Source organism: Marmota marmota, unplaced genomic scaffold (genome assembly GCF_001458135.2).
Source record: "Marmota marmota marmota unplaced genomic scaffold, marMar, whole genome shotgun sequence".
Lineage (NCBI taxonomy): Eukaryota > Metazoa > Chordata > Mammalia > Rodentia > Sciuridae > Marmota > Marmota marmota.
The window spans coordinates 208,151-235,325 of NW_026000172.1; the positions used below are offsets into that span (position 1 = coordinate 208,151).

Here is a 27,175-nt window from a genome sequence, read left to right on the forward strand (position 1 = left end):
TTTTTTGGCTCCGCCCACGTGACCCAGCCAATCGGCCTCAAGAGCAGGAGGATTGTGGGAGGTGGAGAGAGGCTTGTGTGGGAGAGAGAGGCTTGTGGAAAGCCGGTGGTGGCAGTTGAGGCTCTGAGGATTTTTCCTGAGAGGCTGTTTTGTTTGGCGTGTGTGGTTCTAAAAATAAAGTTAGTTTCTTTTGACAAGTGGCTCCTGATTGTGCCCAGCCAGACTGCGGCAGCGCAGATCTTATTGCCCTGTGTTGAACCTGGCAAGAGATGCCACCGCGCAGTCCAGAGACAGTGGCTGCCTCCCCTATAGCTGGGGGCTCAACACTGAACTGACTTCATTCATCGGCCTGCTTAACAAGGCCACTGAACCCTGAAGTGCCTCTGGCTTCTGACTCCACTTTATGCTTCCACCTATGGTGCACATTAACCATCATGCCCCACTCCCTCTCGATGCACCACAGCACCACTGGGTATTTACCTGCAGAGGCCCTGGGACACACCTGGGTGCTGGGCTAGAGGAAGTGTTCTGCAGTGCAATCCAGCTACTAAAACAGCACAGGACTGGACCCTGTCAAACACCATCTGATCACAGCTCAGCACGGAGCGAAGGCTGACACAACTCAACCCTACATCAGTTGTGAGGAACGAGAGGCAGCGACCATTCAGGCATTTAAGGTTGCAAGGAAGTGTGCCCGTACCAATGCAATCTGAGGGCAAGAGCCACACTGGAGGACTGAGACCAGGGACCCAACTCACCCAACCCAAGTGCACACGTTAATCAAAAGGGGTGCAGGTCATGCTTATACAATGCTCAGGATCTTCCCTCTGGATCCTGGGAAGACAAGAGCCCCAATAGCTGGGAACTGGTGTGGCCCCAGTCAGAACTTGGCCTGGCACCCACAGCCAACCATGGCGTTCTCCTGCTGGACCTAAGCAATGCCACAGAACACAGACAAGGCCACTGTGGGATATGGTGAAACCAGCCAAGATACTCCCGTAATCATGTCAGACAAACAGGAACACCTTTGAGGCCACCAAAAGGACAGACAACTGCTCCTGGGAATCACTGCCAGTTAGGCAGCAGGGAGAAAAGGCCCACTGGCCTTCCTAGAGAAAAGGAAAAAAAAAAGGCTCTAGTGGAAACCAAGATTAAAGAGACTTAATTCAGACCCGAGTGATTTTCTTCCTTTCATATCTCCCAGAAGCTGGGCAGATTCTTGGTTACAAACCTTCCCGAAATTCCAGACTTGCCACTAGTCCTCTGGGCCCTCACATTAAAGGCAGGTTCTGATAAATGGTTCCTTTCACCCAATTTACTTTGAGTACAGTTACAGTGAATTATTTCATGGCAGAAACTTCAATCAAAATTTACCTCCAGAGCCAACCGCTGTGCATGTGCCTAAGGTGTGGTGGGTGATTTGTTTTCAAAAGAAATATCTCATGAACATTGAGACCTGCAGTGTGGCCACAGGTATTGAGCACGAGAAGCCCACAGGAAGTTCACATGTGGGGTGGAGGGTGCAGGTGGTTTGGAAACCCAGTTTAGCTCCATTTATTTTTATTCCCAAATTAAATCCATGCCATGAAACCTTTGGATTACTTGGAAACATTGCTCTATCAAGTTTTCTCAGCTAAGATCTAGAGCTCATTTTGTGCAAAAAGTGTCACCAATCCAAAATAGTCTTAATGAGGAATAATGTGCTCCCACCCAACTTCTAACAATGGGTGGGACAGCTGTTTCAAAAACTCTCAGAGTGAAGAAGCCGTGGTCAGTCCTGGCCCTCATTTATTCTTCAGCCTGACTTCGCAGGAATCTAGATGCACACAAAAATGACAGTTACAGAGCTCAAGCCTCAAAACAGAAGGTAAGCTGAGAAGCAGGCTGCTCAAGCACTGTACGAAGAGTCGGCACCAGGGAAAGCAGGCCGCTGGGCAGGAAGACAGCAGGACAGATACCCTCCAGGCCCATGGAGAATCGTCACCAAACTGGCTGCAGCCTTTTCCCACCTGTGAGTTGGACTGTGACCAGTTCACTGCTGATTAGGCAGCAGGGGCGATAAAGGGAAAATCCAGGCTCCCCATCCTGATGCTTCTTGCCTCTGAGACTGAGGAAGGTTTCACCAGCATAACACCTGGGAACAAGCACAACTCTGCTCAGCTGTGTCGCCCGCGTCCTGGCATGACACAGAAGGGCTTTAAGTGGATAAGGACTGTGGGATAAACATTTCCTTGGTTGTCAAGCTCTATCAGAATTAAGAGGAAGCATTTACCAAGTCTTTGGCTCAAGATTTCTTGAGTGAATCCCACCCCTTATCTGATACAAACTGAGTGAGAAAATTCCCATTTGTTACAAATTTAATAGTCAAGACCAAGAGTCAAAATGGCACCACACTGGTTTATTTCAACCTTCAAATAACAGAAGAGGTGACAACTTCTGACACAAAACCATGCAAGTAACAAGAGACATTAAAAATACCAACAAAAAGAAAATTTAAAAAAAAAAAAAAAAAAAAACAAGTGCTTCACATTTCACAGCAGTGCGTGGGCAACACTGGCACGTGTTTTTGGCCCAGTGCTTCAACAGCAGGGGCTCGGGCAAGCCTCCTTTCACAGCTCTCACTCCTGGTGGCCACACGTCACACTGCTCCACTAACACACTGCGGTAGCCCTGATTACAATGTCACTGGGTATTGTGCGTGATCACCATGAAAACTACCTACAAACCAGACAGTAGCAGGGAGTAAACAGAGTTTCCCATAAGGCATCAGGTCGCTGCTGGCTGGCCCTTCATCTCACAGCGGAAAGGAAAGTTCGGATTTTATTGCTCAGCAAACCCAATACTCAGAAGCTTAACCAGCAGGCTCAAGTCAAAGGTTTCAAAGACAGCCCCACATGTCTCTCTCTTTTTTTTCTTTTTTGGTAAATATTTGATATAAAACATGAAACTAAGTTCTACTTTATTTTAAAAAATGAACATTTTTAATAGTAAAAATATATATGTTTAAATTTCTCTTTTTAAAAAGATATATATAACAATACTTAAGAAGACTGGATTTAACTTCCCCCACCTCCGCACGGCCAGCCATCCACCCTGGCAGGTACGTTAAGGCAAAGGCTCCAGGAGAGGCATGTCCACCCTGGCGTGGGCTGGACACGGGTGAGCACACTGCTCCTGCAGTGTCAGCAGAAAGGCTTCTCCCTCACGCTCACTGAGCCGTCCTGCATCCCAAAGTAGACTCTCTCAGCCATGTTGATGAACAGCCCTGTGTCCACCACGCCTGCAGGACAATGGACAGAAAGAAACACTAAGGACTGTGTGTGCTCACAATATCCCAGGCAAGAACAGCCCTGGGGACAGAAGGGCACAGAAAGCAAACACCACAAGCAGAGTGGACAAGGATATTAGACTGCCCTACTCTCTAGGGAGACAGTGAGAACACTCTGACCCTTCTCCCCTCCACTGTGGCTTCTTTCTGTGCTCAAATGTGCCCTGGGCCTTTGCTCATGCTGCTCCTCTGCCTGGCTGGTCATTCCTGGTGCTTCCAGGGGCTGCTGCTCTGTGTTCTTCAGATACAGCAGATGCAGGTCCTCCTCTAGAGAAACCCTCCAGACCACCTAAGCAGCCACACCGACTACCAGCACCGTAAGATCTCCTCAGAGTGGGAGGTGACAGCTGCCTGACAAAAGAACCATGTCAAGTTAAGCTGGAAGAAAAGGAAAAAAGGCAACCAAGTGCTGATGGTCTAGGGACACACACTGTCCCAACGGCTAGTCTCTTTATGCCACCTCCTAAGTTAAAACAAAGCTCTGACCTTCTCCAGGAAGCAGCTTCTACATATTTAGGAGAGCAAAGACGGAGAAAATGTCCCCGCAACGGACACCTGCAAGACTCACTAAGCCAAGTAAAGGCCGGAGCAGAACGAGAGCGCACCCTAGTGGGCACAGCAAGAAGTCCACCTGCAGAGGAACAGCAGGAGCTAGGAGCTCTTTCCTGCTGTGTCCCCTGGTGTTCTGCATCCTTAGGGAGGAGTTCTCCTGGTTACCACCAGTGGCCTAACATCATTCTTTCCTCCTGCCTTCTTGGCTCTTAAGTTCTTCCGCTAAAGAGAGAACACGAAGCAGGAGGATGAGTATAATTCAACTCAACTTTCTGACTTAAAAAACCCAGCCAACAGAAGATGCTGACCGACCACGTGTAATTGGAAGAATCAGCTTCTTCATTAACACAGCGGACGTTCACACCACTTCTGCTTCCAAGGGGCAGGTCTAGTGCATTACTAATGGTGAAGCTAGCACACTTTCTCCCTAGGGACTTGTTCTCCCAACAAATACTTCCTTGGGTGCTCTTCCAATCCCTCCTGACAACCCCACAAGCTAGGTACCAGAGGAAGGAACTGAGGCACAGGTGTAGTAAGCAGTGCCAGGTTCACACTGCTGGAGTACGGCTGGTGCAGACCCTCGCCCAGACACTCTGCTCTAGAACCCACTCTCTGCTAAACTGACCCTTCCTGCCTTGAATGCCACCACATGGCATATCCCAGTTACTCTTGGTCTCTTAACATCATAAGAGACTGCCTTTTCTCCAATCTGCCTCCTCTTAATCTCTCACACAACCTTAGTACTTCACCAAGCCTGGACGAGAACTCTGGTCTGATAACTCATCTCTACATGGCTCACTGGCCTTCACCTAGGGCCCCACTTGACTCCTACACCATCAATTCCTGGCACAAGCTACATGTTCCTGTCACACAGCCTCTCAGCCTGGCCCTAAGTAAGTGAGGATCAAAGTTCAGGGTCTAGAGCAGATGACCCAGGGTTCCTAGCTTGGTGCTGTAGCTTCTGGTGAACTGCTTAACTCTTCTGTCCCACATCCTCTCTGTAACTACCTCATCCAATGGGGACTGATGAGACTTTCCAACACTTGGCACAGTATTTAGATTACACCTGGATGATAAGGCTCAGGCACAGCTAGAAGAAGCATCACCCTTTGCGCCCACTGGACCTGCTCTTCCTCTAGCTGAACCAGGACATGCCATCCCAGCATGCTTCCACACAGCTCTGCCAGGTTTACCACAGCTCCCCTGGAGGACTCCACGTCCCACAGCATGCTGCCTGTGGGATGAGGCAGATGAATATGGGTAAACTGAGTCATTACCCCAAATGTTTAGAGACCACAAAAGCTAAGGAGGCTGCAGGCATGATCCTGGAGGGAGCGGCTCCAGAGATGAGGTCTTGTTTCCAAGCAGCCCCGAACTCATCAGCTGCAAGCCTCCCCCAGCTCCAGCAGACAGTGGAATGCACACAGGAGCTGCTGGGTAAGCAACCACTACTCCTGCGGGAGGCAGAGAAGCTCACACTAAAATCCCCACAGGGCGTACCCTAAGGTTTTCCTCCCTACATGTCTCACAAAGCTCATACCAGCATGCCTCGGGTGGCCAGGAGTAAAGGACAGGTAGGGGGGCACAGGAGGCCATGGAGGGGACAGGTCAGAAGGGGACAGGTGGCCATGAAGAGGGCAGGTAGGAAGGGCTAAGGTGACCATGGAGGGGGCAGGCAGGAAAGGCACAGATTACATGATGGGAATGGGTTGGAAGAGCATAGGTAACCACAGAGGAGACAGGTTGGAAGGGCACGTGGCCAGGGAGGGGACAGGTAGGAAGGGGAGAGGGAGGAAGGGCACAGGTGGCTAGGGTGGGGACAGGTGGGAAGGGCACAGGAGGCATGGAGGAGACAGGGAGGATACAGGTGGCCATGGAAGGACAGGTAGGGAGGGCACAAGAGACCGGAGGGCGGAGGTAGGACAGAGGGCTTATGTTCAGTGAATGCCACGCAGGGTACCTGGGATCATTTTGATAGCTGTGTTCACTTCACTCCATTTGTGCACCTGGTCAAACTTCCAGTCCAGGATAAAATTACCATTATCCGTCACCACAGGACCCTAAAAGATAAGTGCCACACAGACCAAGAATGAGGACACAAGTAGGAAAGAAGGAGAGCAAGTAAAGGTGACGGCCACAGACGTCTGCCAGGGGGCGCCATCGCCCGCTCGGTGCCCTCAGAGGCAGTGCTGAGGCACAGTAGTGAGCAGGAGCTCTGCAGGTAACACCCGGCTGTCGCAATGCCAGGAGGGCGCAGAACCCAGGGAGCAGCCAAGACTCGAGTGTCTGGAGTGTGCAGAAGGCAGCTTCTGTGTGCTTGCAATTCATGGGCACCTACCACGCACCAGCTCAGCAAGCCCCAGCTGCCCGGACAGACAGTGAAAACCCAGAGAGCAGGGCCAGCTGCGCCCTAAGTACCAACAGTAATGAAATAAGACGCTACTTCAGCCTCACGACCCGACCCCACCCCATCAAGAAGCCCCAGGGAAAGACCAGGAGCAGAGACAAGGTCGGAGGTCAGATAGCAGGGAGTACTTTTAGTTAATTAGCCCAGAATTCCTTCATAGCCTCAACACTAGGACAGCAAGAATATGTCTAGGACACAGATGTTGACAGCAGGTCATAGGAAGGAGTCCAGGATTGACTCCCTATAGACTGTAGGAGGGCTGGAGCTCAGCTGGGAGCAACGAAGGAGGCTGGGCTTCGAGAGCACCTATGCGCTCTTCCCAGCGTCTCAGCTTCTGAGTGCCCGTGGCCAAAGAGCCTGGTCAACCATGGTGATGAGAGTGGTTTTTACAAAGCCAAAAATATCAAAATAAAAAATGCATCAGGGTAGGGCTGCAGATCGTTTCTCTACCTTCCAGACTTCCTACATGGTTATACACACACCTATTGCTAATTCTTAAAAAAAAAAAAAAAAAAAAAAAAGTTCTTGGCAATCTATTTCAGAAGATGGAGAAAAACCTCTGGACTGAAGTGCCTAGAGTGCACTCCTGAGGGGTGGGGTGTTGCCGTCCCCCAAGAAAGTCCACCTCTTGTCCCACTTGTAATGCAGACAAGAGAGGAAATGTACACCATGGAGCCTGGAAAACAGGCTGCGCCCTGAGGAGGAGGGCTTCCCGAAGGCCATGTGTGGCATCTGTTCACCAAGGTGGTCCAGGCCTCAGGTATCCAGATCAGAGCACTGAGGGATGTCAGATCCAGGGGCACAGAGAGAACCACTGCCCTCTGTACAGGGACATACACAGCAGTAAGTTCCGTGTTCACCTACATGAGACTACGTAGAAACTAACAAGGCCAAATCCTGAAAACCAGCTGATTAAAGATAAAGCTCCAAGGGGCTGGGCTGGGGCTCAGGGGCAGAGCACCTGCCCAGCATGTATGAGGCACTGGGTTCAACTCTCAGCACCAACATAGAAATAAACAAAGGTTTTTAAATAGATAAATAAATAAAGCACGAAGCCAGGCACAGTGTTGCATGCCTATCATCCCAGTGGCTCGGGAGGCTGAGACAGGAAGATTGCAAGTTCAAATCCAGCCTCACCAAAAGCAAGGTGTAAGCAACTCAGTGAGCCCGTCTCTAAATGAAATACAAAATAGGGCTGGAATGTGGCTCAGTGGTAGAATGCCCCTGAGTTCAATCCCGGTACAAAAAAATAAAAAATGAAGCTCCAGGCCCAAGTGGAGGGAAAAGAATAGTGCCCAGAGACTGGAGACCTCCAGGAGCCTCCCTGGTCACCTACCGCCTTGTTGACAGCCATCCGAAGTTCAACGGCACCACCAAACTTCCGGGTCACAGCTCGGCTGACAGGGACATAGGCCATGGGGATGACTTCAATAGGAATTCCCTTGTGCCACTGTTCCCCAAGGTTCTTTGAATCTTTCCTGGGAAGGAAGAGCCAAAAAAAGCACAATAAAAATAAATAAGCTCAACAGTACAAACCCAAAATTCAGGAATCCGTGATGGAAGGACAAAAGAGTAACCAGGGACGGTACACACAAGGCTTCAAAGGCACTAGCAGTCCTACTGTTTAAGAGATGTCTGAATTCAGTGTGACAGAAGGAAGGTTAATTCGATATAACTGGCTTGTTGACTACAAGTATCTACTCTTAGGTGTTCATTACAAGAGCACGGTGTCCATCACTGACGTCCTCCTACGACTACAGTACCTCTACAGTACCTCATAAGTAAAAGCATAGTTCTTGTTTTTATTAACATGCTACACAAGTGTCTCCTCCCAGACTCCCAGATGGAGCGTCTGAGAGCCTGGCCAAAGAAGGCACAGCATGAGTCACATATGTCAGCCCTGACCCCAGAGGGAATGCTGACTCACAGCAATGGGCAGGGCTCGCCCTGTCCCTGAAGCTCCCTGTGAGGACAAGCTCCGCCAGCAACTGGGGACACATGGTCCCTTTGCCCACCCAAGCACTGGAAATGGCACTGGAGATCCTAGCTCAGTTAAGAACGTGTGGCAGGTCAGCTGCATCCACCTCTGCACACAGGCAGGACACACGCCCTCTGGGATGGTGCCTCAAGTCCTGGCGCAGCTCAGAACTCTGCATGCTGTACCTGAAGTCAGCGACCACGATGAAGCGACTGGCATAGCCAGCCACAATCTTCTCCTGCGTCAGGCAGCCCCTGCAGGTGGGAAGGGAGGAGGGGAGCAAGTGAGTGGGGCAAGGCAGCGCTCAACCTGGGGAACTAAGGTCAGGCACAGGAACCCCGGATCCCCCAGTCCTGGCACATCAAAAGAAATCCCACTTTTAACCTTTAAAGAGCTGTCCTCAACCCCATCAGGCTGCTGCTAGCAACGGGATCACAAAAATGTTAGCCTGTGTCTGGGAGAAACCCAGAGTGGATACCCTTCCAGGTTCGGGCCAGGCAGAATTCCACAAAGAGGCACCTGAGAGGAAGCACTGCTTTTAGGGAGTTGTTGTCTGCACCTTGCATAAGAAAAGTGAGCTCTGAGCAACCTGCCCTGTGGACCACCTGACAATTAGGGAGACGGACTCTGAAGATCTGGGCCCAGCCCATCTCTACAGCTCACCAGCTGAATCACCTCACACTGGCAAGTTAGGAGGAGGACACAACACCTGGAGAGCTGAGACTATTAAAGCATGATTCTGAACAAACGCCTAGTCCTGCAATCGCTTAAGTAACTATTAAGTAAGAACAAGCAGAACAGATGTCACCTGTGCCACTCACATTCCCACTCCTCAAACCAGCACTTCAGAAAAACCCTACAAATGTTTTCCAAATAAAGGAACAGCATTCCTAGCTGCTCTCATACATGTAAGGGCAGCTTTAAAGCAAAGTCCACACACTGATGTCTGCAGACCTAATAGTATAAATCAATAATATGCTAGTTTAGCCTGACAGTTATTAAAGTCTGAATCAGAGAACACAGATACACAGAGAACCCACGATGATGGGGTCATCTCACTGAAGAGGCTCAGGTTCCAGTCACCAAGAGGACACTAATGACCAGAAACGCCAGGCTGGCTTGAAGGTCCTATGACATCCAGGCCAGGTCTTGGTAGAGAGACAGGCTCGCACACATCACAGTAACAACTGATCCCTGTACTCCATCTGGCTTTGCTGAGGACCAACTGGCAAGTAGTCTTTAGCAAGGAAGTCCCCATGACACTCACCCACCACCCTTGATGAGGTTGAGATCAGCATCCACTTCATCAGCTCCATCAATGGCAAGGTCAATCTGTGGTGGGCAGAGGGAGACACAACAACCACTAAGAGCCCCAGGGGCTGGCACAGAGGTGCTATGCCAAGGCTGACCCTGTAACAGCAGCCCAGTAGCCAGGCCCAGCCTTCCCAAGTAGTCTACCAAGAAACTGAGGCTCCAAGGTCAATGAGCCACTTCACTTGGGTCACAAGCCTGGGACACAAACCATGGTCCATCATCTCTCACCCATGACATTACACTTGCTTTTCTGGTGGACGGGCCTCTGTGGACAACATGGAATTATGCATAGTGTGCACTCTGGTGAAGGTAATGTCACTCCCACCAAAGGAAAGATGGCTGGGGCGAGGGGGCACAGGCAAAGAAATCTGATATTAAAATTTTGGGCCTTCCAAAGCCCACAAGCACATAAACAGATACACAGCATATCTGTAGTACTACATTCCATGGGGGGAGTCAATTATGAAAAATAGAGCTGAGAAAAGCTGGGTCAGAAGTTGGTACCAAGTCTGGGGATGTGGCTCAAGCGGTAACGTGCTCTCCTGGCATGCACGGGGCGCTGGGTTCGATCCTCAGCACCACATAAGAATAAAAAAAATATGTTGTGTCCACCGAAAACTGAAAAATAAATATTAAAAAAAAAGTCCAGCGGACAAGATGAAATGAAGGGAGCTGTGGAAGTCGCCAAAATTCACCATGCTCCAGAAATGACCTGAGGCATTCCCACTAGGCCCCAAGCCAAGGCCAAGCCAACCCCCACCAACCCAGGCTGTCTGAGCCAAACAGATTCACTCAAACACCAAACACCAAAACCACACAGCAGCACACAAGGACACATTTTATTTGTGCTGCAGTTGCTTGCTGTGGTTTGTGAGGCCAGGCTTAACACACCAAGTGTCCTGCAGGGCATCATGTTCCCATCCTTCCACACCTGTCTGCAGCTGCAACTTACGCTGCTCCCCCACCATGCACCAGTGCTGAGGCTGCGCGGTGGCAACTCTTCTCTGCCTGGACTTGGACCCACCTTTGGCCCAAAGCCTTCCCCTCACAGCTGCTCAACAGCTGGCTCTGCCTGGGCCCCACTCTGCTGCAGAAACTCCCAACGAGCCATTCCCACATTATTAGTAACCCGAGACCACATTAAGTCCCCATCCACTTGCCCTGCGATGTACCCATGTGTTTCATTTTTTCTGTCCAAACCACCCCAGAAAGTCTGGGCTTTGTCCACCTGTGCCTACATGTCCGTGGTTCCTGCCTACCCTTCAGGGAGGGCCTACTCTGTCCCTGCCACAGAATCTTTCCAGCTCAGCTCAAACTCTCCCCCGCCCAGAACTCTTCTAACACTGTTGACCCAGTGGCAAACACCTGTAATCCCAGCGACTTGGGAGGTTGAGGTAGGAGGACTATCAAGTTCAAAGTCAGCCTCAGCAACTTAGTGAGGCCCTAAGAAACTTAGACCCAGTCTCAAAATAATAAATAAAAAGGGCTGGGGATGTGGCTCAGTCATTAAGCACCCCTGAGTTCGATCCCTGGTACCAACCACCCACACTCCTCCCCCACCCCGAAAGAACCTCTTCTAATTCTAACAGTTTTAGAGCCTAATGTGCCTGAGCTCTGGCTTTGCCACCTTCTGTATACCTTAAGCATACTTGAGCTTTCCTCTCTACTTTTTCACATCCATAAAGTGTACTCTAGAGTTCTAACACAGAAACAGCACCTGGCACACAGCTGGTACATGTTCAGACAGTGCCAGCCAGGAAGACACCTGAGCTGCCTACTCCCAACTTCAGTCTCCTTTCTGCTGCTGTGTTGGTCAGTCTTCACCACAACACTTCACTTGGTGAGTTTTCAAATGTCTGTGGCTGTCACAGGACATCCCTCACTTAAGGGGTAAGGTGCACTCTTGGAAGAGCCTCTGTACGAGAAAGGACTCTCAGAAAGCCCTGATGCAGCCCTGGGCTCGTCCCACTCCCCTCCACTGCACTCATGGGGAGCCCTCAGGGTAACTGCAGGGGAACTAGCCTGCACTATACCAGTACTGGACACTAACCACCTCTCCACTTATGACCCCACCCAGGATTAACATTCAAATCCCAGGAGAAAAGTCAGCATGACTAACTAACCTAAGTCACCTGGAGCCCATGAATAAGCAGCCACAAAGGAGACCCACTCTCTTACCTCTGGGTGCCGGTCCAGATCACTGAGGGTTAGGCCATACTGCAAGATGAGCTGCCGGGCCTGGGAAGATAGAAGATAGCACCCTAATCATTTTCTTAGAGTCTCAGGACACTTGGATATAGTGTTAAAGAGTGAGGCCTGACCCAGTATCCCTCTCAAATCCCGACCTCCCACCAAGAGGCAGGAGAGCAGCCCACAAATGGCAAGGCAAGTGCCAATGCATCCTGGGAGCTGGAAAATGGCGACGGGGAAGGCATGGCTCCAGCAGAGCTAGAGGCTCCTCCTCACCAACTAGCTCCATGAAATGAGACCACAGCCTCCTAAAACTTCTGGCAGGGCAGCTCATAAACAAATCCCGATGATAGGATCCAAATCCACAAAATACTTAAAAAGGTTTTAGAACAATCCAATGTATGACAAATTAAGATTACCATGACTTGACAAGAGTGACCGCCAGGCCAAAGTGTCAAGTAAAACCAGGCAAAATGCACCCACTCAGAAGAGCTTGCAGAGGTGAGGCTTCACGAATGGCCAAGGGAGGGGCTTGGTAACAGAGCACCAGAGGAGAGATTTGAGATGTCTGTGAAAAAGTACCACCTGCTTTAAAGGCTTCCCTCACAGGTAACCTTTTAAAAGGCCAGCACAAGAGGAGAGCAGTGGTCACTGAGCTGAGCAGGATGCCTAGCTAAAATAACGGTGTTATGAAGCTTCCCAATCAGCCACCCAGGACCAGGATGAGGTTTTGTTCACCTAACTGCTTACAAAACAGAGAAACCAAGGACAGAAACTTCCCCAAAGGTGTCCCTTTAAAATATTCTCTACTTAAAGTGGAAAGCACCTAGCGTTCAGCTGCAGAGAAGGGGTCTTCTAAGCCTTGGAAGGAACGTCAGTTAGTACAGCAGCTGTGAACACCACATGCAGGTTCCTCCAGACAAAACTGTTGCTACGAACCCAGTCAGGGTCACTCCAGGTGAACTGGGCTGCACAAAATAATCCCACAGAGACAGAGAAATACCTTTTCCTTTGGGTTCTGTGATGGTACCTCTGACCCAGCTCCCACAAAGCAGGTAAGGCAGGCAAGTAAGAGGAAGAGCATGCCTCAAACCCGGGTTTAATGGGGAGGCCATTCAAATGAGGCAAGGGGTCAAGTTTCGCGGGGTTGTTTAGCTTCCTGATGTCTCACAGGTCAGCAGGTTGACTGACATCTAGGAAGGCCACGCATATCTCATGTGCTGTGTGATGATCAAAGGCAAAGCCAGCAAAAGGGATACCTACGTGCAAGCCCAGACAGAGCTGCATCCTCAGGCCAGTCCACTCTGTGCGCTCAAATTACTCACAGCTCACACACTCAGCCCACGGCTGGCAAGCCACATCTTCACATTCCCATTGTTCAAAGCTACAGGGCGCTCAGCTCCTACCTGGCAGCTCCTGACACTTAACACAGAATGACTACATGACCAGTGATCCCCATCCAGGTCTGTCCCCACCAGTGGAGTCACACAAGACACCCCCACATTCCCATGCTCACATGACACAGAATCACCTGTGAGTCTGACAACAGACAAAGCCGTGAAGAGAATGTGGTTAGGAATATCATTTGGCCAAAAAAAAGGGAAGGAAATTCTGTCTATTATGGCAACATAGATGGAACTGCAGCACAAGATGTTAAGTGAAATAGCCAGGCAATTTCAGGACAAACGTCACAAGTTCTCACACATGTGAAGCTAAAACAGCTGGTTTCAGATGGATTCTCGGCTGAATCTCAGCTAAACCTTTAAAGAACTAATGCCAATACTTCTCAAATTATTCCATGAAATAGAAAGGGATGGAACACTTCTGAATTTGTTTTATAAAACAAATCACATCACACTCACACCAAAACAGATAAAATACATCAAGGAAATGATAGACGAATATCCTGATGAACTTAGATGCAAAAACACCTAATATTAGCAAATTGCATTCAACAACATATTAATATTACTACACAACAACCAAGCTGGTTTTATTCCAGAGATGCAAGGAAGGTTTAACATGAAAAACAATAAATATAATTAATCACATAAACAGAATTAAGGACAAAAACCACTTGGATCATCTTAATACATGCAGAGAAGACCTCTGACAAAATACACTACCCACTCATGAGAAAAAAATAATAAATAAAAACCACTGAGGAAACTAGGGATAAACAGAACCTATTTCAACAGCATAGAGGCTAGATATGAAAGACTCAAAGCCAACCTCAGAGGAAAGGGGGAGAAACTTAAAATTCTTGGTCTTAGTGGCTGTTGGTGAATTCTACGTGTTCTTCCAACATGACTTGTAGAGCCTCAACAGGGAATTCTGAAATCTGTCACATCAGTACCCCGTTTGTTAACTGCCTCATTAAAGTTGACGTTTTCCTAGTTCTTGGTGTGATGATTCTCAATTGAAATCTGGACACTTGGAGTCTCTTGAGACTCTGGGCTTATTTAAACCTATGTCAGTGTGCTTCCTCTTACTAGGCTCTGGAAGAAGTCAGGGTACTATCCAGTCACCACCAGGTAGGGACAGGAGACCAGGTGCACAGCACGCCTCCTGGAGATGGGAGGCTCCTCGTTAGGGTGGGGCAGAGGTGGCCATCAGGTTTCTACGAGACCTCTACTGGCCTCCTCATGGAAAAGGCAGGAGTGCATTGCTACTTCCTGTGGGGCTTCCAAGGTAAAATAGCCCCCTGGCCAGTGGACAGGGCCCTGAACCTCCCTCCAGGCCTCCTGTGTCATCAGCCCTGCAGAGAGGGGCACCCTGTGTCAGGTTGTGGAGATCCAGGCCACTGACATGGTCCCCGAGTCTGCAGGGCAAAGGGACAGGACAGAGGCCTCCTTACAGCCCAGGGAGGACAAAGCCCTGGCTACCACTCATCACCCCTCTGCCAGCCCACAGAGGGATCAGCTCTTGATCACATCCTGGGCTCCCCAGCATGGGCATCCATGGGGTTTGACTGACACAGTCCCCATCTAAAAGTTTTCCAGCTTCCCAGGCTGCCTGTCTGTGTCCTCTGGGCAGAGCGAGCCACCAGCATTGGGCTTTTTGCCTGTGCCCGAGGTGTTTCTGGGACACCAGCTTCTCCAGCATCAAGTCTGGGATACACAGAGTAAAAAGAAACCTTCACCCCTGCGTGGTTCCCTGTATCCCCACTTCTCGGAGCCTCTTTCTTTCTGCATAATGTTCACTCTGGGAGGAGTGGGCAGCTACTGAAGACCAGGAACTAGCCTGGCCTTTAGGGGGAAGGTCACACTTTTAAGTGAGGTTAACCAGTGAGGTCATCAAAGTAGTCAGGGGTTTTCACAAGCTGGTATTTCTCTTTAATCACAGCAAAAGCTAACAGTGTCTTATATGTATTAAGCAACCATTTTGTGCCTCTAGAAAGCAGAACTCCCTTCCCAGGAACCCAGCCCCTGGCCACTAGGGGGCGGAGTCTAGAAACAGCAGCTCTGCCTGGGCCACCTGGTGGACAGGATCCTCCTGGGGAGCAACAGGTGGCATTGGGTGACCCCAAGCTGCTATTTCTCCATGAAGCATCATTTTTATTTTTTTTAACCTTTATTTATTTATGTATATATGGTGCTGAGGATTGAACCCAGGGCCTTGCACGTGGTAGGTGTGTGCTCTACCACCAAGCCACAACCCCAGTCCCAGCATCAATTTCTTAATAATTAAATATTCTGCTGCAAGCATTGCTGTGATCCCCAAAGCTTGGCCTTGTGCCCAATGCCACTCCCATAGCTAGGACAGGTTTGGAGAAGAAGCAAGAGGTCTTAATAATTTGCTAGCAAAGGAGAAACGCAGGTTGAGCAGATGGCAGGTTTGAGGACGGGTGCACTCTGCACCAGTTCCTCAACTCATGACTTAAAAAGCCGGCAAACTGCTCCTAGGCAAGGTGGTAACTATGAGAAATCACTGGAGTCAACACTGGGCAGCAAAATAATCATGGAGACACAAAGTCAGAAACTCTGATCATAATATTAGAAATAATGGCATCAGTGCCACCAGCCCACTGCTGAGGGGAGGGGAGCACAGGCAGAGAGAGGGGAAAGCAGGTGAATAAAACTCGCTTGGAGTCAGGTGTGATGGCACACACCTGTAATCCCAGAGGCTCGGGATGCTGAGGCAGGAGGATCACATGTTCAAGGCCAGCCTCAGCAACTTATCGAGGCCCTAAGCAACTTAGAGAGAACCTGGGGATGTGGCTCAGTGGTTGAGGGCCCCTGGGTTCCATCCCTGCTACAATAAATAAATAATAAAGCCTGGCTTAGAGGAACCTGTGTAACAGAGAGGGACCCAGAAATGGCGGTGGAAGCTGTTGCCTGAAAGGTAATGAAAATCATTTGGCTGGTAGTGCCAGCTGCAGGAGTCCCCTGACACCTGACCTTCCAGCACAGATTGGCCCTCTCCAGCAACAGAAAGTGTGGGTCAAATCTCACCCACCAAACAGTCCAGCATTAGCCAAGTCAAACCCCAGCACTGGAACTTCAGTAGACTTCTGCACCAGCCCCCCAGGGAGCACCCACCAGATCAGGCACCACCCAGCAGGTGTGTGCCACGGCACCCAGCCGCCAGCCTCCATATCCTGCCCTGGAGATGGGAAGCTGGGAGCTACTACCACCAGCACTGGCTCCTGGCCACAACGGGGACCTGGCACCAAAGATGCTGGACTTGGCAACCCCAGTCCTTGACCAAGGGTTACAGGGCCCCAAACTCAATACAGAGAATGAAACTCCACCCTCGCCAACAGTTCTGATCACCTCCATGGAAACAAGCCCTGTGTTTCTCATTGAGGACTCTTTCCCAATTCTCTTTTCTTTTCTTTTTTTATTATATTTTTAAATTTTCTGTTCTTTTTTTAAATTTTTGTTTGTTTGGGTTTTTTTTTTTTTTCCCATTCTGTACAATTGTATGTGTGTGCCCACAAGTCTGTGCATGGGGGCGCTCTCACTGTGTGGATAGGTTAGACTATATATACATGCATGCGTGTACACACATATACACACACACACACATAAACACACAGAGTTTTTTTTTTTCATATTAATTGCTCTCCTCTTCACTCACTTATTATTTTGCCTTTGTTGATTTTGGTGAGCTAAAAATTCAGCAAAGTAGTAGGGTATAATATCAACACCAATAAATCCATAGCTTTCCTATACTCCAACAGTGATGCCACTGAGGAAGAAATCAGGAAAACCATCCCATTCACAATAACCTCAAAAAATAAAATACTTGTGAACAGTCTAACCAAGGAGGTGAAAGATTTATACAATGAAAACTACAGAATAGTGAAGAAAAATATTAAAGGGACCTTAGAAGATAGAAAGACCTCCCATGTCCTGGGGGATAGGCAGATTCAAAGCAATCCCCATCAAAATACCCGTGACAATCTTCACAGAACTAGAAAAAAATGTCCCAAAATTCTAAAACAAACTCCCAAAACTAAGAATAAAATACCAAGACCCCAGATTTACCAAAAATGGTCCTCATTTGGAGCTAAACAAACTATAAAAAATATTTTAAAGAAAGACAACAGGGGAGATCTGAATCCTAGATTTTATTTGATGGTATTAAAGAGTACTCTTAATGTTCTTATTAGTGTTGTAATGTTTAAAAGACTCCTTTTTAGAGATACATAATAAAGAATAAACAATGAAATTATACCTGAAGTTTATTTCAAAAGAACCAGTTAAAGAAGAACAGGGTATAGGTGAAATGCTGGAGTTCACTTATTGTTCTTCATCTTTTTTCAAGTCTGAAATTTTCCAAAATAAAAAGATAAAATGAAATGATGGCTATAAAACCAGTCTTTTGTTTTGTTAAATATATAATTACAGGGGAAAATGACAAAAATGACGGTTACTACTGGATTGTCTCTCAGTTTCTCCAGGTGTCCCAAAGCAGTGCAGGAGCCATCCCAATGCCAGTTCACAACCTAGTATTAGAGCCTTTGGTCAGTCTCCTCTCCTGTCCCACAGGGTCTATGTGAGCAAGGGCAAATGGGGTGATGCTTCTGAGATTAATATTATGAACAACACAGCCAGGCAGAGTAGCAATGGGGGTGGCACCCCCCCACTCACACACACACATACTCACTCTCATGTCTCACATATCTTGTATCTTAAACCGGATCATTAATACATACATCATATTGTACCAAAGTATATACACAAATACCATGTGCCAATCATAAAAACTGGAACAGTAAGAAAAAAAAGCAACAAATTTAAAAGTCTTAATTAGCTTCATTTGTAATTCTAGAAATCAGGCAACACTTCATTAATAAAATGAGTGTTTCAATGAGCTGAGTGAGGAGGTTGGTTTTTGTTGATGAATCAAGACTAAAGAAAGCAGAAACAAAGAACACAGGCAGATTAAATTGGTCATTTCAAGGTTCCTTTCCTTGTGAGTTAGCACAAAAGAAAACAGCAGCAGAGGAGCAGCTGCTGGGCTTCAAGATACTGGCTTGTCTAAAACAGAACAAACTTCATCGGCACGCCTTATCACCACATCTGCTGTAGACCTGGCTGTTACTGTTCTCCCAACTTTTTGAGAGAAGCTCGGCTAACTCCGTTTCAGTTTGGTGATATGGAATATTAGCGTTAGAAACTTCATTCTGATTCTCAGCCTGATCTACTGGGGCACTGTGAAGAGTTCACCAGGGCCTCCCATAATTTTTATATAACAACTGAAACCTGGCCCTTGTACACGGACTTCAAGATCTCACAGAGCCAGGACACTTCAGTCCTCTCCCATTGGCAGGTCCCCCAACTCCCTTCTCCCCACCTTTGACCTGATTCCCCACGTGAGCGAGTTGCCGTGACAATACACGGCACAAGCCTCACCCTTCCTGAATGTTAACAGCTGAACTGTTTCCTCCAACACACATGGTTGGGTCCCAACCCCAGGACCTCAGAATGTGACATTTTGCAGGGAAGGGTCTTTACAGAGGTTATCAAATTAAAACAAGGTTAGGAGAGTGAGCCCTCGTCCTTGGAGAAAGGAGAGATTCTGACAGAAACCGACATGCAGGGAGAACAGCCCAGGAGCATGAAGGCAGGGATCACGGTGAGAGACCCACAAGCCAAGGAATACAAAAGGCAGCCAACAACCTCCCAAAAAGCTGAGAGAAGGCACAGAACCCTCAACCTTCACGGCCTCAGAAGGAAACCCTGCCAACATCTTTCCATAATTTCTTTATAACTATAATAAAGAATTTTTTCTTTAAGGAATAAATCTCACAGAAGAGAGAAAAAAAACACCTTTCAAAAGTTGGGTCACTATGATGGTTAATTCTGACTGTCAACCTGACTTCTTTGAGGACAAGAAAACTGATAAAACACACATGGGGTGTGTCTGTGAGGGTGTTTGCAGAGATGGTTGGCGTTTAGGTCTGAAAACTGAGTGGGGAAGAGCTGCCTGGAGCCATCGTGCAGCTGGGGGCCAGAAGTGGTGGAGGGGAAGCTCGGTACACACACACTATCTACCCTCTTGACATGTGTTTTCAGGCCACTATTGTCACCTGAAGACAGACTCTGGGAATGTGGACTTGCACCCATGGCTCCCCAAGAGACCTCAGGCCCTCGTCCTAGGACTAGCCTGCACCGTGGCTTCACTTGCTCTGAGGTTCCAACTGACTAGACTGACCAGCCACTGCACTCCCTGGTTCTCCAGCCTGCAGACGGCCGTGGTTAAAGTACTGCCTACACCTGTGCAAACCATCTAACAAATCTCTCTTGTAATTGTACACTGTCTACAGTCCTGCTCCTCAGGGACCGTAACGCAGCCACTGACAGACAACGGCCAATGTTAGACATCAGAAAAAATACTAGGTCAGTACTGGAGACAGCTCTAAGGCAAGAAACTCAACACTAGAGGAGGATTTCCACAGACTCAGAAGCAGAGTCACCAGGAACAAGAAAGTGGATTCAATGGTTGGGTGAAAAGGGAAGGTCATCTAAAAAGCTATTTAAGGGCCTGTACCTCTATAACCTCTTTTCCCACTCCCAAAGCAGCGTGCCAAAGAAGGAAAACAGCTGGTCTTAGGACCAGGCACAACCCGGACAGGAGCACTTCATCAGCGAGCCTACTGCAGAGCAGCTGCCCCTAAACCCAGTTTATCATGATTCTGTGGACTGACTGGGCTGGCTCATGTGAGCCAGCCCCATCCACTGGTCACATAGGACCTCTCATCCCCCAGGAATCTAGGCTTGGCTACTTCACATGGTAGCAGAATGGTTCCAACAGCAAGAGGGGCCAAGCCCCAGTGCAAAAGACTTTCAGATCCTTGCTGCCTCTCATGAACCATGTCCCATTAGCAAACAAACCACATGATCACACCAGGTTCAAGTAGATACTGCACAATGTTACACTTTCTCCCTTCTATCACAGGTACCATACCAAAAACCAGAAAATCAAAAACATGGTCACATCCAGAATCTTGCCAGGTGTCTACTAGTCCACCCTGCCTACCTGGCTGCCAGGACACAGCAAGACAACCCTGTCCCTCCCCAAATGGCACTGAGCTGCCTTCACAGGGAAATCAACCAGTAAGAGGAAAGATGGACAAGAAGAAAGCCACCCTCATCCCATGCTGCCTAATCAGCTTCCAAGCCCATCTGTCTTTAAGATGAGCAGAAAACTAAGAAACACCAACATAATTTTAAAAGACCAAAATAATAATAATATTTTGATTGTGTTCATTATTAAAAGATTATGTTTCAGGCACATAATATTTAAAGCATTAATCTCTAGGATATATAAAGAACTCAAAAACTTAACAGCAAAAAAAAAAAATAATAACCCAATCAATATATGGGCTAAGGAACTGAACCATCACTTCATAGAAGAAATACAACTAATCAACAAATATACAAAAAAGTGTTCAACATCTCTAGCAATTAGAGAAATGTAAGTCAAAACTACTCTAAGATTTCACCGCACTCCTGTCAAAATGGCAATTATCAAGAATACAATCAACAATAAATGTTGGCGAGGATGTGGGGGGAAAGGTACATTCATACATTGCTGGAGGGACTGAAAACTGGTGCAACCACTATGGAAAGTGGTATAGAGATTCCTCAGAAAATTGGGAATGGAACCACCATTTGACCCAGCTATCCCACTCCTTGGTTTATACACAAAGGATTAAAAATAAGCATACTACAGTAACGTAGCCACATCAATGTTTATAGCAGCTCAATTCACAATAATTAAACTATAGAACCAAACTAAGTGTCCTTCAATAAATGAATAAAGAAAATGTGGAATATTACTCAGCTTTAAAGAAGAGTGGAATTATGACATTTGCCAGTAAATGGTTGGAGTTGGAGAATATCATGCTAAGCAAAATAAGCCAATCCCACAAACCAAAGACCAAATGTTTTCTCTAATATGTGGATGCTAATTCACAATAAGGCAAGGGCACTAGAGAAGAATAGCGTACCTTAGATTAGGTAGAGGGAAGTGATGGGAGGGAAGGGGAAGGGAGGGTATATGGGGATAGAAAAGAGAGAAGAAGGAAACAGACATTATTACTGTATGTATACATGTGACCAATGTGATTCTGCAACATGTACACTCAGAAAAATGAGGAATTATATCCCATCTATGTATGATATATCAAAGTGCATAAATGCATTCTACTGTCATGTATAATTAAAACAAATTTTAAAAATTTAAAAAAAGATTATGTGTTTGTCAAATTCAACTATATAATATAAAGGGCGAATTTTACTGTACGTAACTTTTACCTCCCACAAACTGGGGAAAATAACTAAGGAAAATACTCCTTATAAGAAGAATTATTTTAAGATATATATATATATATATATATATATATATATATAATTAACATCTTCAGAGAAACTGGGGGAAAAAAGACAACTTGAAGAAAACAAGAGTCCTCAGAAATTAAACTTGAGAACTTCTTGAAAGACTCGTAAGAGAGTTTGGGAAAGACAAGTCTAAAAGTCGAGCTCAGTAGGACAATATAAGCCAGTCCACAATCACCAAGCCCCAGGAAGGGTCCCAGGCAGAAAGGCCAGAACAACAGGAAAGGCAAATCTAAGAACAGGAACAGTCTCCAGCACTTGAAGTGTGAGTCTGCGGAACCAAGTGCTTCAGCAAGTGCCCGGCAAGACGAGGCCCACAGCAGGCACATCATGGCTCAGAGCTCTAGGGGAAGGACAAGATCCACAGAAGGCACACGGTTCTGAGGGAACTACAAATACATTTCAAATGAAGGCTCAGGCATCCGAATGGTAGGGAGCTTCTCAGAATCAAATTAAAAACTAAAAGAAATGCTTCAAAATTCCTACGGAATCACTTACCACAGACCTCTCGGTGGAACTGAGCAAGCAGCTGTGAGAGGCCCTGTCCCCCACCCACTGTCCTAAGTCTGCTCCCTCTCATCTTTCCCTGTCTTTAACCTGCTGCTCTGCTTCCTCCTCCAGCTCCCTCTATTTCGTGATGAAAGCACCTTAGACATGAAACCAAAATACTGTACTTGCATTATTAATGCTTAATTCCTTTAGGACTTGGTTTTCCTCATCTACAAATGGGCATAAGATTCCCTGAAAACAGAGACCACACGTTCATCTCCGCATACCTCATGGCACCTGACTCAAGCCACCTGAAATACCGTTGGGGCAAATGAATCATCTAAAACCACAGGGCAAAGAGCAACCCTGGGTCAATCAACTCCTCTCCTGAAGCAGAACCAGCCTGACGGGTGACAGAGCCACAGGTCCACGTCTTAGGGAGTCAAAGACTGAGCAGCGGCTGCCCAGATGCGAGTGGAAAGCAGGACATACCTGGAATGAAGTAGGAATACAGATGAGGCTCAGACTCTCCTGCTTCACTCGCTCAGCTGTGGAGACAAAAGCCATATTGGGGTTTCCCACTCTCCTCACTTTATTTTTCTGGTTACATGTGCATTTGCTCAAATCCCACAGAAAAGGAAAGACCTGTCTGCCACCGAGAACTGCCTTCTATTCTGTGACCCTGTCCTTGGTTAGAATGCTGGTGGACCTCGCTTCATGCATCAACAGACAGGGACCCCAGGGCCGGGGAGGTGAGTGCTAACACAGAGGGAGTGACAGACACCTGCTGTTCTTATGAGCCTAGCAATGCACTAGGGACTTTGCAGAACAAGCTCTATGATCCCTAGAGCCCAGAAGGTACGTTATGGTTGTTACCACTACTTTACAGATGAGGAAAATGAGGCATGCTGAGGCAAAGTAACTTGATAGTTCACCACTCATCAGGAAAAAGTCAGAACTTCCCTTTGCATTTAATGAAAAATCCAATCATCTGCAGGCCCCATTTATTTTATTCATTTTATTTTTCAGGGGAGTTTTTTTTTTTTTATAAAAGTCTTAAGGAAAAAAAGTCTTCTTAAAATTTCAAGTATTTTTAATCAAGTCCATATTTTCTGTGCCCTAAAATTCTCACAGGTTTGGCTAAGATAGAAAGGCACACAGCACTACACCTCCTGCTTGACCAGTAAGAAGGCCCTACGAAGACATCAATCACATCAATATTACAACACCCCCCCCCTTTTTTAATATTTTTAGTTGTTGATGGACCTTTTATTTATATGTGGTTCTGAGAATCAAACCCAGTGCCTCACACATGCTAGGCAAGCACTCCTCCACTGAGCCCCAGCCCCAACCCCAACCCCCTTACAGCCACTTCTTACTGACAAAATGAACTAGATTTTGCTTTCTTGGCCCTGCCCCTTGGCACCGAGGAGATCAGCATTCAGGTACCTCCCGGACTTTGTTCTAAAACAGAGAGCAGGGCTGAAGAACCTGTTGAGCAGTCACAGAGGCTTATCATTCCTGAGGCTCTCCTAAGTAAGGACATAACCCAATCAGAGTAAAGTCAGCACTTACAGCAATTCGCCACCATCTATAGGAGCCTCATGTTCACTCCTGGGTCATGGACAGGGCAAAGGTATTGACCAAAAGCATGACCTCCACACGTTTGCCTGAGGAACTCACAGGCTTCAGAGGAGGCCTGACAACACACAAAGGACCCTGATGGGCTGATAGGCATGCATCATCAAGTGATGAACCTGCTGGGGGCCTCACCTAGTCAACTCCTCCCCTCCAGCTGAGCTCTGCAAGGCAAAGGGACCCCAGAGCTGCCTAACGAGGTCCAACAATCCCTCTCTCCAGAGTGGGACAGAAACACTCAGCTGACCTCAGGCAAGCAGTGCCCTCTCCCCAGATCTGCACTGCTGGAGCCAAGATGGGCAAGAGCCCAACCTGTCTAACCTGCTCAGCTCCCTTCCCTCCTCCACCTCCCTCTCTCCCATCACCACACACAAGGCATCAGCAGGCAGTCTGAGAACATACCTATTCGCTGCACAGCATGGACAATTGTAGAGCCACTTCCAATTCCCAGCACTTGATTATTCTGCCAAGAACAGGGAGAGAAAACAAAATACATTAATAGTGTACTTTACTCCTTCTTCAACCCACTTTCTAAAGGTACAAAATCATTATCAACACAGATGCAAGGCAGGTGCCATGCCTCTTCTACAGACACGGACCATTGCAACACAAAGCTGTACTTTAGCCTAGCACCCAGGGATAACTATCAGCAGAAGCCTCCTTTCATTGCTGACCCCAGCCACATCAACACGCCTTCCCTGCATTTTTCTAGACAAAACAAATGGCTCATCACTTACACCACAAGCAACTTTAGAGCAACTGAAATTGGCCTCACAGAAATGACCTACAGATAAACACAGCAAGATTCTTGGCCAACCTCAGGGAGCTAATCAGAAAGAAAAGGTCTGGGGGTTGGGTAGGGAGAGAGGGTCTTAGAGAGCAAGATTTTGTGGCTCTTCCCACAAGCTTCACATCTGGAAGGCACGGGACTGACCACAGGCATTTTCAAGTTGGCAGCAGGAAACCGCAAAGACACATCAGGCCCGCCATCCAGCATTCTCACAAAGTCAGCAGGACAGTAAATTAAGGGGCCCCCGTTTTGCATGAGTCTGCCTCAGAAAAAATGGGAAGAGTGAAAGCTCAGAAAGAACATGAGAAACTGTCTCCAGCCACAACAGGAAGTATGTGTAACAGACAAAGAGCACAAACAACAAGAAACAGGCCTCATGATACTGAGTCTCCACCTTCAGAAAGGGCAAAGGTGCCTATCAGCAGACCAGTCAGACCACAAAGAACAAGACAAGGCCAGGGACTAGGAGCAGCCAGGAACTCAATACAGGTCAGTTCTTAAGCAACTTCCTGGGATCAACCTCCTGCCAGGCTACAGCAAAACAACCAAAACCACTTAGGAGGTACCTACCAAGACATAAATGTTAACAAAGGTTCAAATCTCAGCCATCCCAATAACCCAGAGACCTCTCATCCCACTTCAGAGATTAATTCAACACTGTAAGGAAAAAAATTAAGACTCTGAAGTGAGCAACAGTTTACTAAATAGCCTTTCAATGGAATGCTGGAACCTGACTAGGTGTGTACCATGTGACAGCTTTGTACAGACAAACCTGTTAAGGAAAGCAAACAATCCTTACCCTTAGAAATGCAAATTAAATGTGTTCTGTGAGATGCAACCTATTATCATCCTATAGCTATAATTCAATCAATTCTTATAAACTCATGTTAACATTTCTTGACTGCATATGAATTTAAGGTTCTGGGATTTCTCCTGTTGCTATGGTATGAATGATCATACCCTCTAAAATTCTTGTTGAAATTCAAGTGCCATTTTAACAGTGCAGATGCTCCTTATTTTATGATGGGGTTATGTCCCAATAAACTAAACATAAGTTGAAAATATCCTAAGTCAGATTTACCACTCCTAACCTACCAAACATGCCAGCCTAGCAACACAGCACAGTGTGGAGTGCTGGCTGTTTCCCCTCATGATCACAGGCCTGATTGGAAACCAATGCTCACTGCCGCTGCCGATCATCTTAGATGAGTACCATGCTATACATCACTCACTAGCCAGGGAAAACATCAAAATTCAAAATTCAAAAAATGCCTTCTACTGAATGCATATCCCTTTTGCACCATCAAAAAATCCTGTGTCAAACCACTGCAAGTCAGGGACTGCCTGCAGTAAGAGGTGGGACTTTTGAGAGTTAGGCCACAAGGGCTCCACTCTCACAGTGGGACTGGTGCCCACTAACACCCCAGACCTTTCCCTCTCTCTCCTGCCACATGTCAGCACCTGGATGCTGAATTTTCCAGTCTCCAAAACTATGACTTAATAATTCTGTTTATTACAACTAACCCTCTCTCAGGTATTGTTATTGCAGCAAAATGGACTAACACACAGGCAAACGGGTTCTAACACCTCTTCCAGTTCCCTCATCAATTTAATAATTTAAACAAAATCTTAACACACATTCATTTGTATGATAATCTTAAAAAATCATCTTTTAATAGTATCAACACCCCCCACACACACACCCTCACTTTAAATAAGCAACTTCAGGAAGTTCAATGTGCCAAAACAATATTGCATTTCAAATTTCTTTGAGTTCCAACAAATGACTAACAACACATTGGGCAAGGGAAAGCCGATTGTGAAACCTTTGCAGGAAGAAGAAAAATCCTAGAAGCCTCTCAAGACAAACTGAGGGCCACAGCTAGAACCTCTCACTCCCAACAAGACAAAAGCCACAGGAATATCCAAGACTAAGTCCCTGGGCCCCACACTTGATATGGTTGGTCCTTCTCAAAATAAGACCACATCTGAAAACTAAAAAAGATTACAAAGAATGACCAACAGGTAAAGAGAATGGGGGGGGGGTAGATAACCCTCACAAATCAAATATTATGACAACCACACACTTGTACACTAAAAATGCTTCTAGCTGGTCCTGTCCTACCCAGAGCAGAATTCATCCCACAACTTACCTTTACATCACCAAATGCACTAAGGGGCTTGGGTCATCAGAATCACCTTGCGGAGCCCACCTGTGATGGTACCTCAAGAAGACAACGCAGCTGCTGGGCACAGTGGCGCCTGTAATCCCAGAGGCTCGGGAGGCTGAGGCAGGGGACTGTGAGTTCAAAATCAGCCTCAGCAAAAGCAAGGCACTAAGCAACTCTGTGAGACCCTGTCTCTAAATAAAGTACAAAATAGGGCTGGGGACATGGCTCAGTGGTCAAGTGTCCCTGAGTTCAATCCCAAGTACCCCAAAAAACAATAAACCAATTCAGCAGCCAATAAACCACTCAGTGCTTGGGCAAAACCCAAAAGCAAGGACTCAAGACGAGTAAATGAATATCACAGCATCCCTACAAGATGTCACAACACAGAAACATTCAAAATGGCTAAATACCAACATGTAGAAATCTTCAAGTAATGAAAAAAATGTCTTCAATTCCCAGCATTTGAC

The 27,175-nt window shown here is 47.2% G+C and overlaps 1 protein-coding gene across 7 annotated transcripts in view; it reads right to left on the minus strand.

Moving 5' to 3' along the window:
• The window catches only part of Rpia (ribose 5-phosphate isomerase A), a 71,268-nt gene extending 46,509 nt beyond the window's left edge, over window positions 1-24,759 (minus strand). For 5 of the 7 annotated variants that reach the window (XR_007342165.1, XR_007342166.1, XR_007342167.1 and 2 more), the window contains exons 1-10: window positions 24,682-24,759; window positions 24,150-24,210; window positions 22,602-22,657; window positions 11,758-11,817; window positions 9,533-9,597; window positions 8,451-8,519; window positions 7,624-7,765; window positions 5,841-5,940; window positions 3,071-3,280; window positions 2,010-2,134 (exon numbers count right to left, since the gene is read on the minus strand). Coding sequence is in view for 1 of the 7 variants with exons in the window: in XM_015506363.2 (XP_015361849.2) it covers window positions 3,183-3,280; window positions 5,841-5,940; window positions 7,624-7,765; window positions 8,451-8,519; window positions 9,533-9,597; window positions 11,758-11,817; window positions 22,602-22,657; window positions 24,150-24,210; window positions 24,682-24,744 (714 nt within the window). In the remaining 6 variants the exon portion in view is untranslated. Of the gene's footprint in view, window positions 1-1,548; window positions 2,135-2,377; window positions 3,281-5,840; window positions 5,941-7,623; window positions 7,766-8,450; window positions 8,520-9,532; window positions 9,598-11,757; window positions 11,818-22,601; window positions 22,658-24,149; window positions 24,211-24,681 lie in introns of those variants that run through there. The other 2 variants (XR_007342161.1, XM_015506363.2) reach the window with 2 other exon arrangements.
• Between the last annotated feature and the right edge of the window lie 2,416 nt (window positions 24,760-27,175).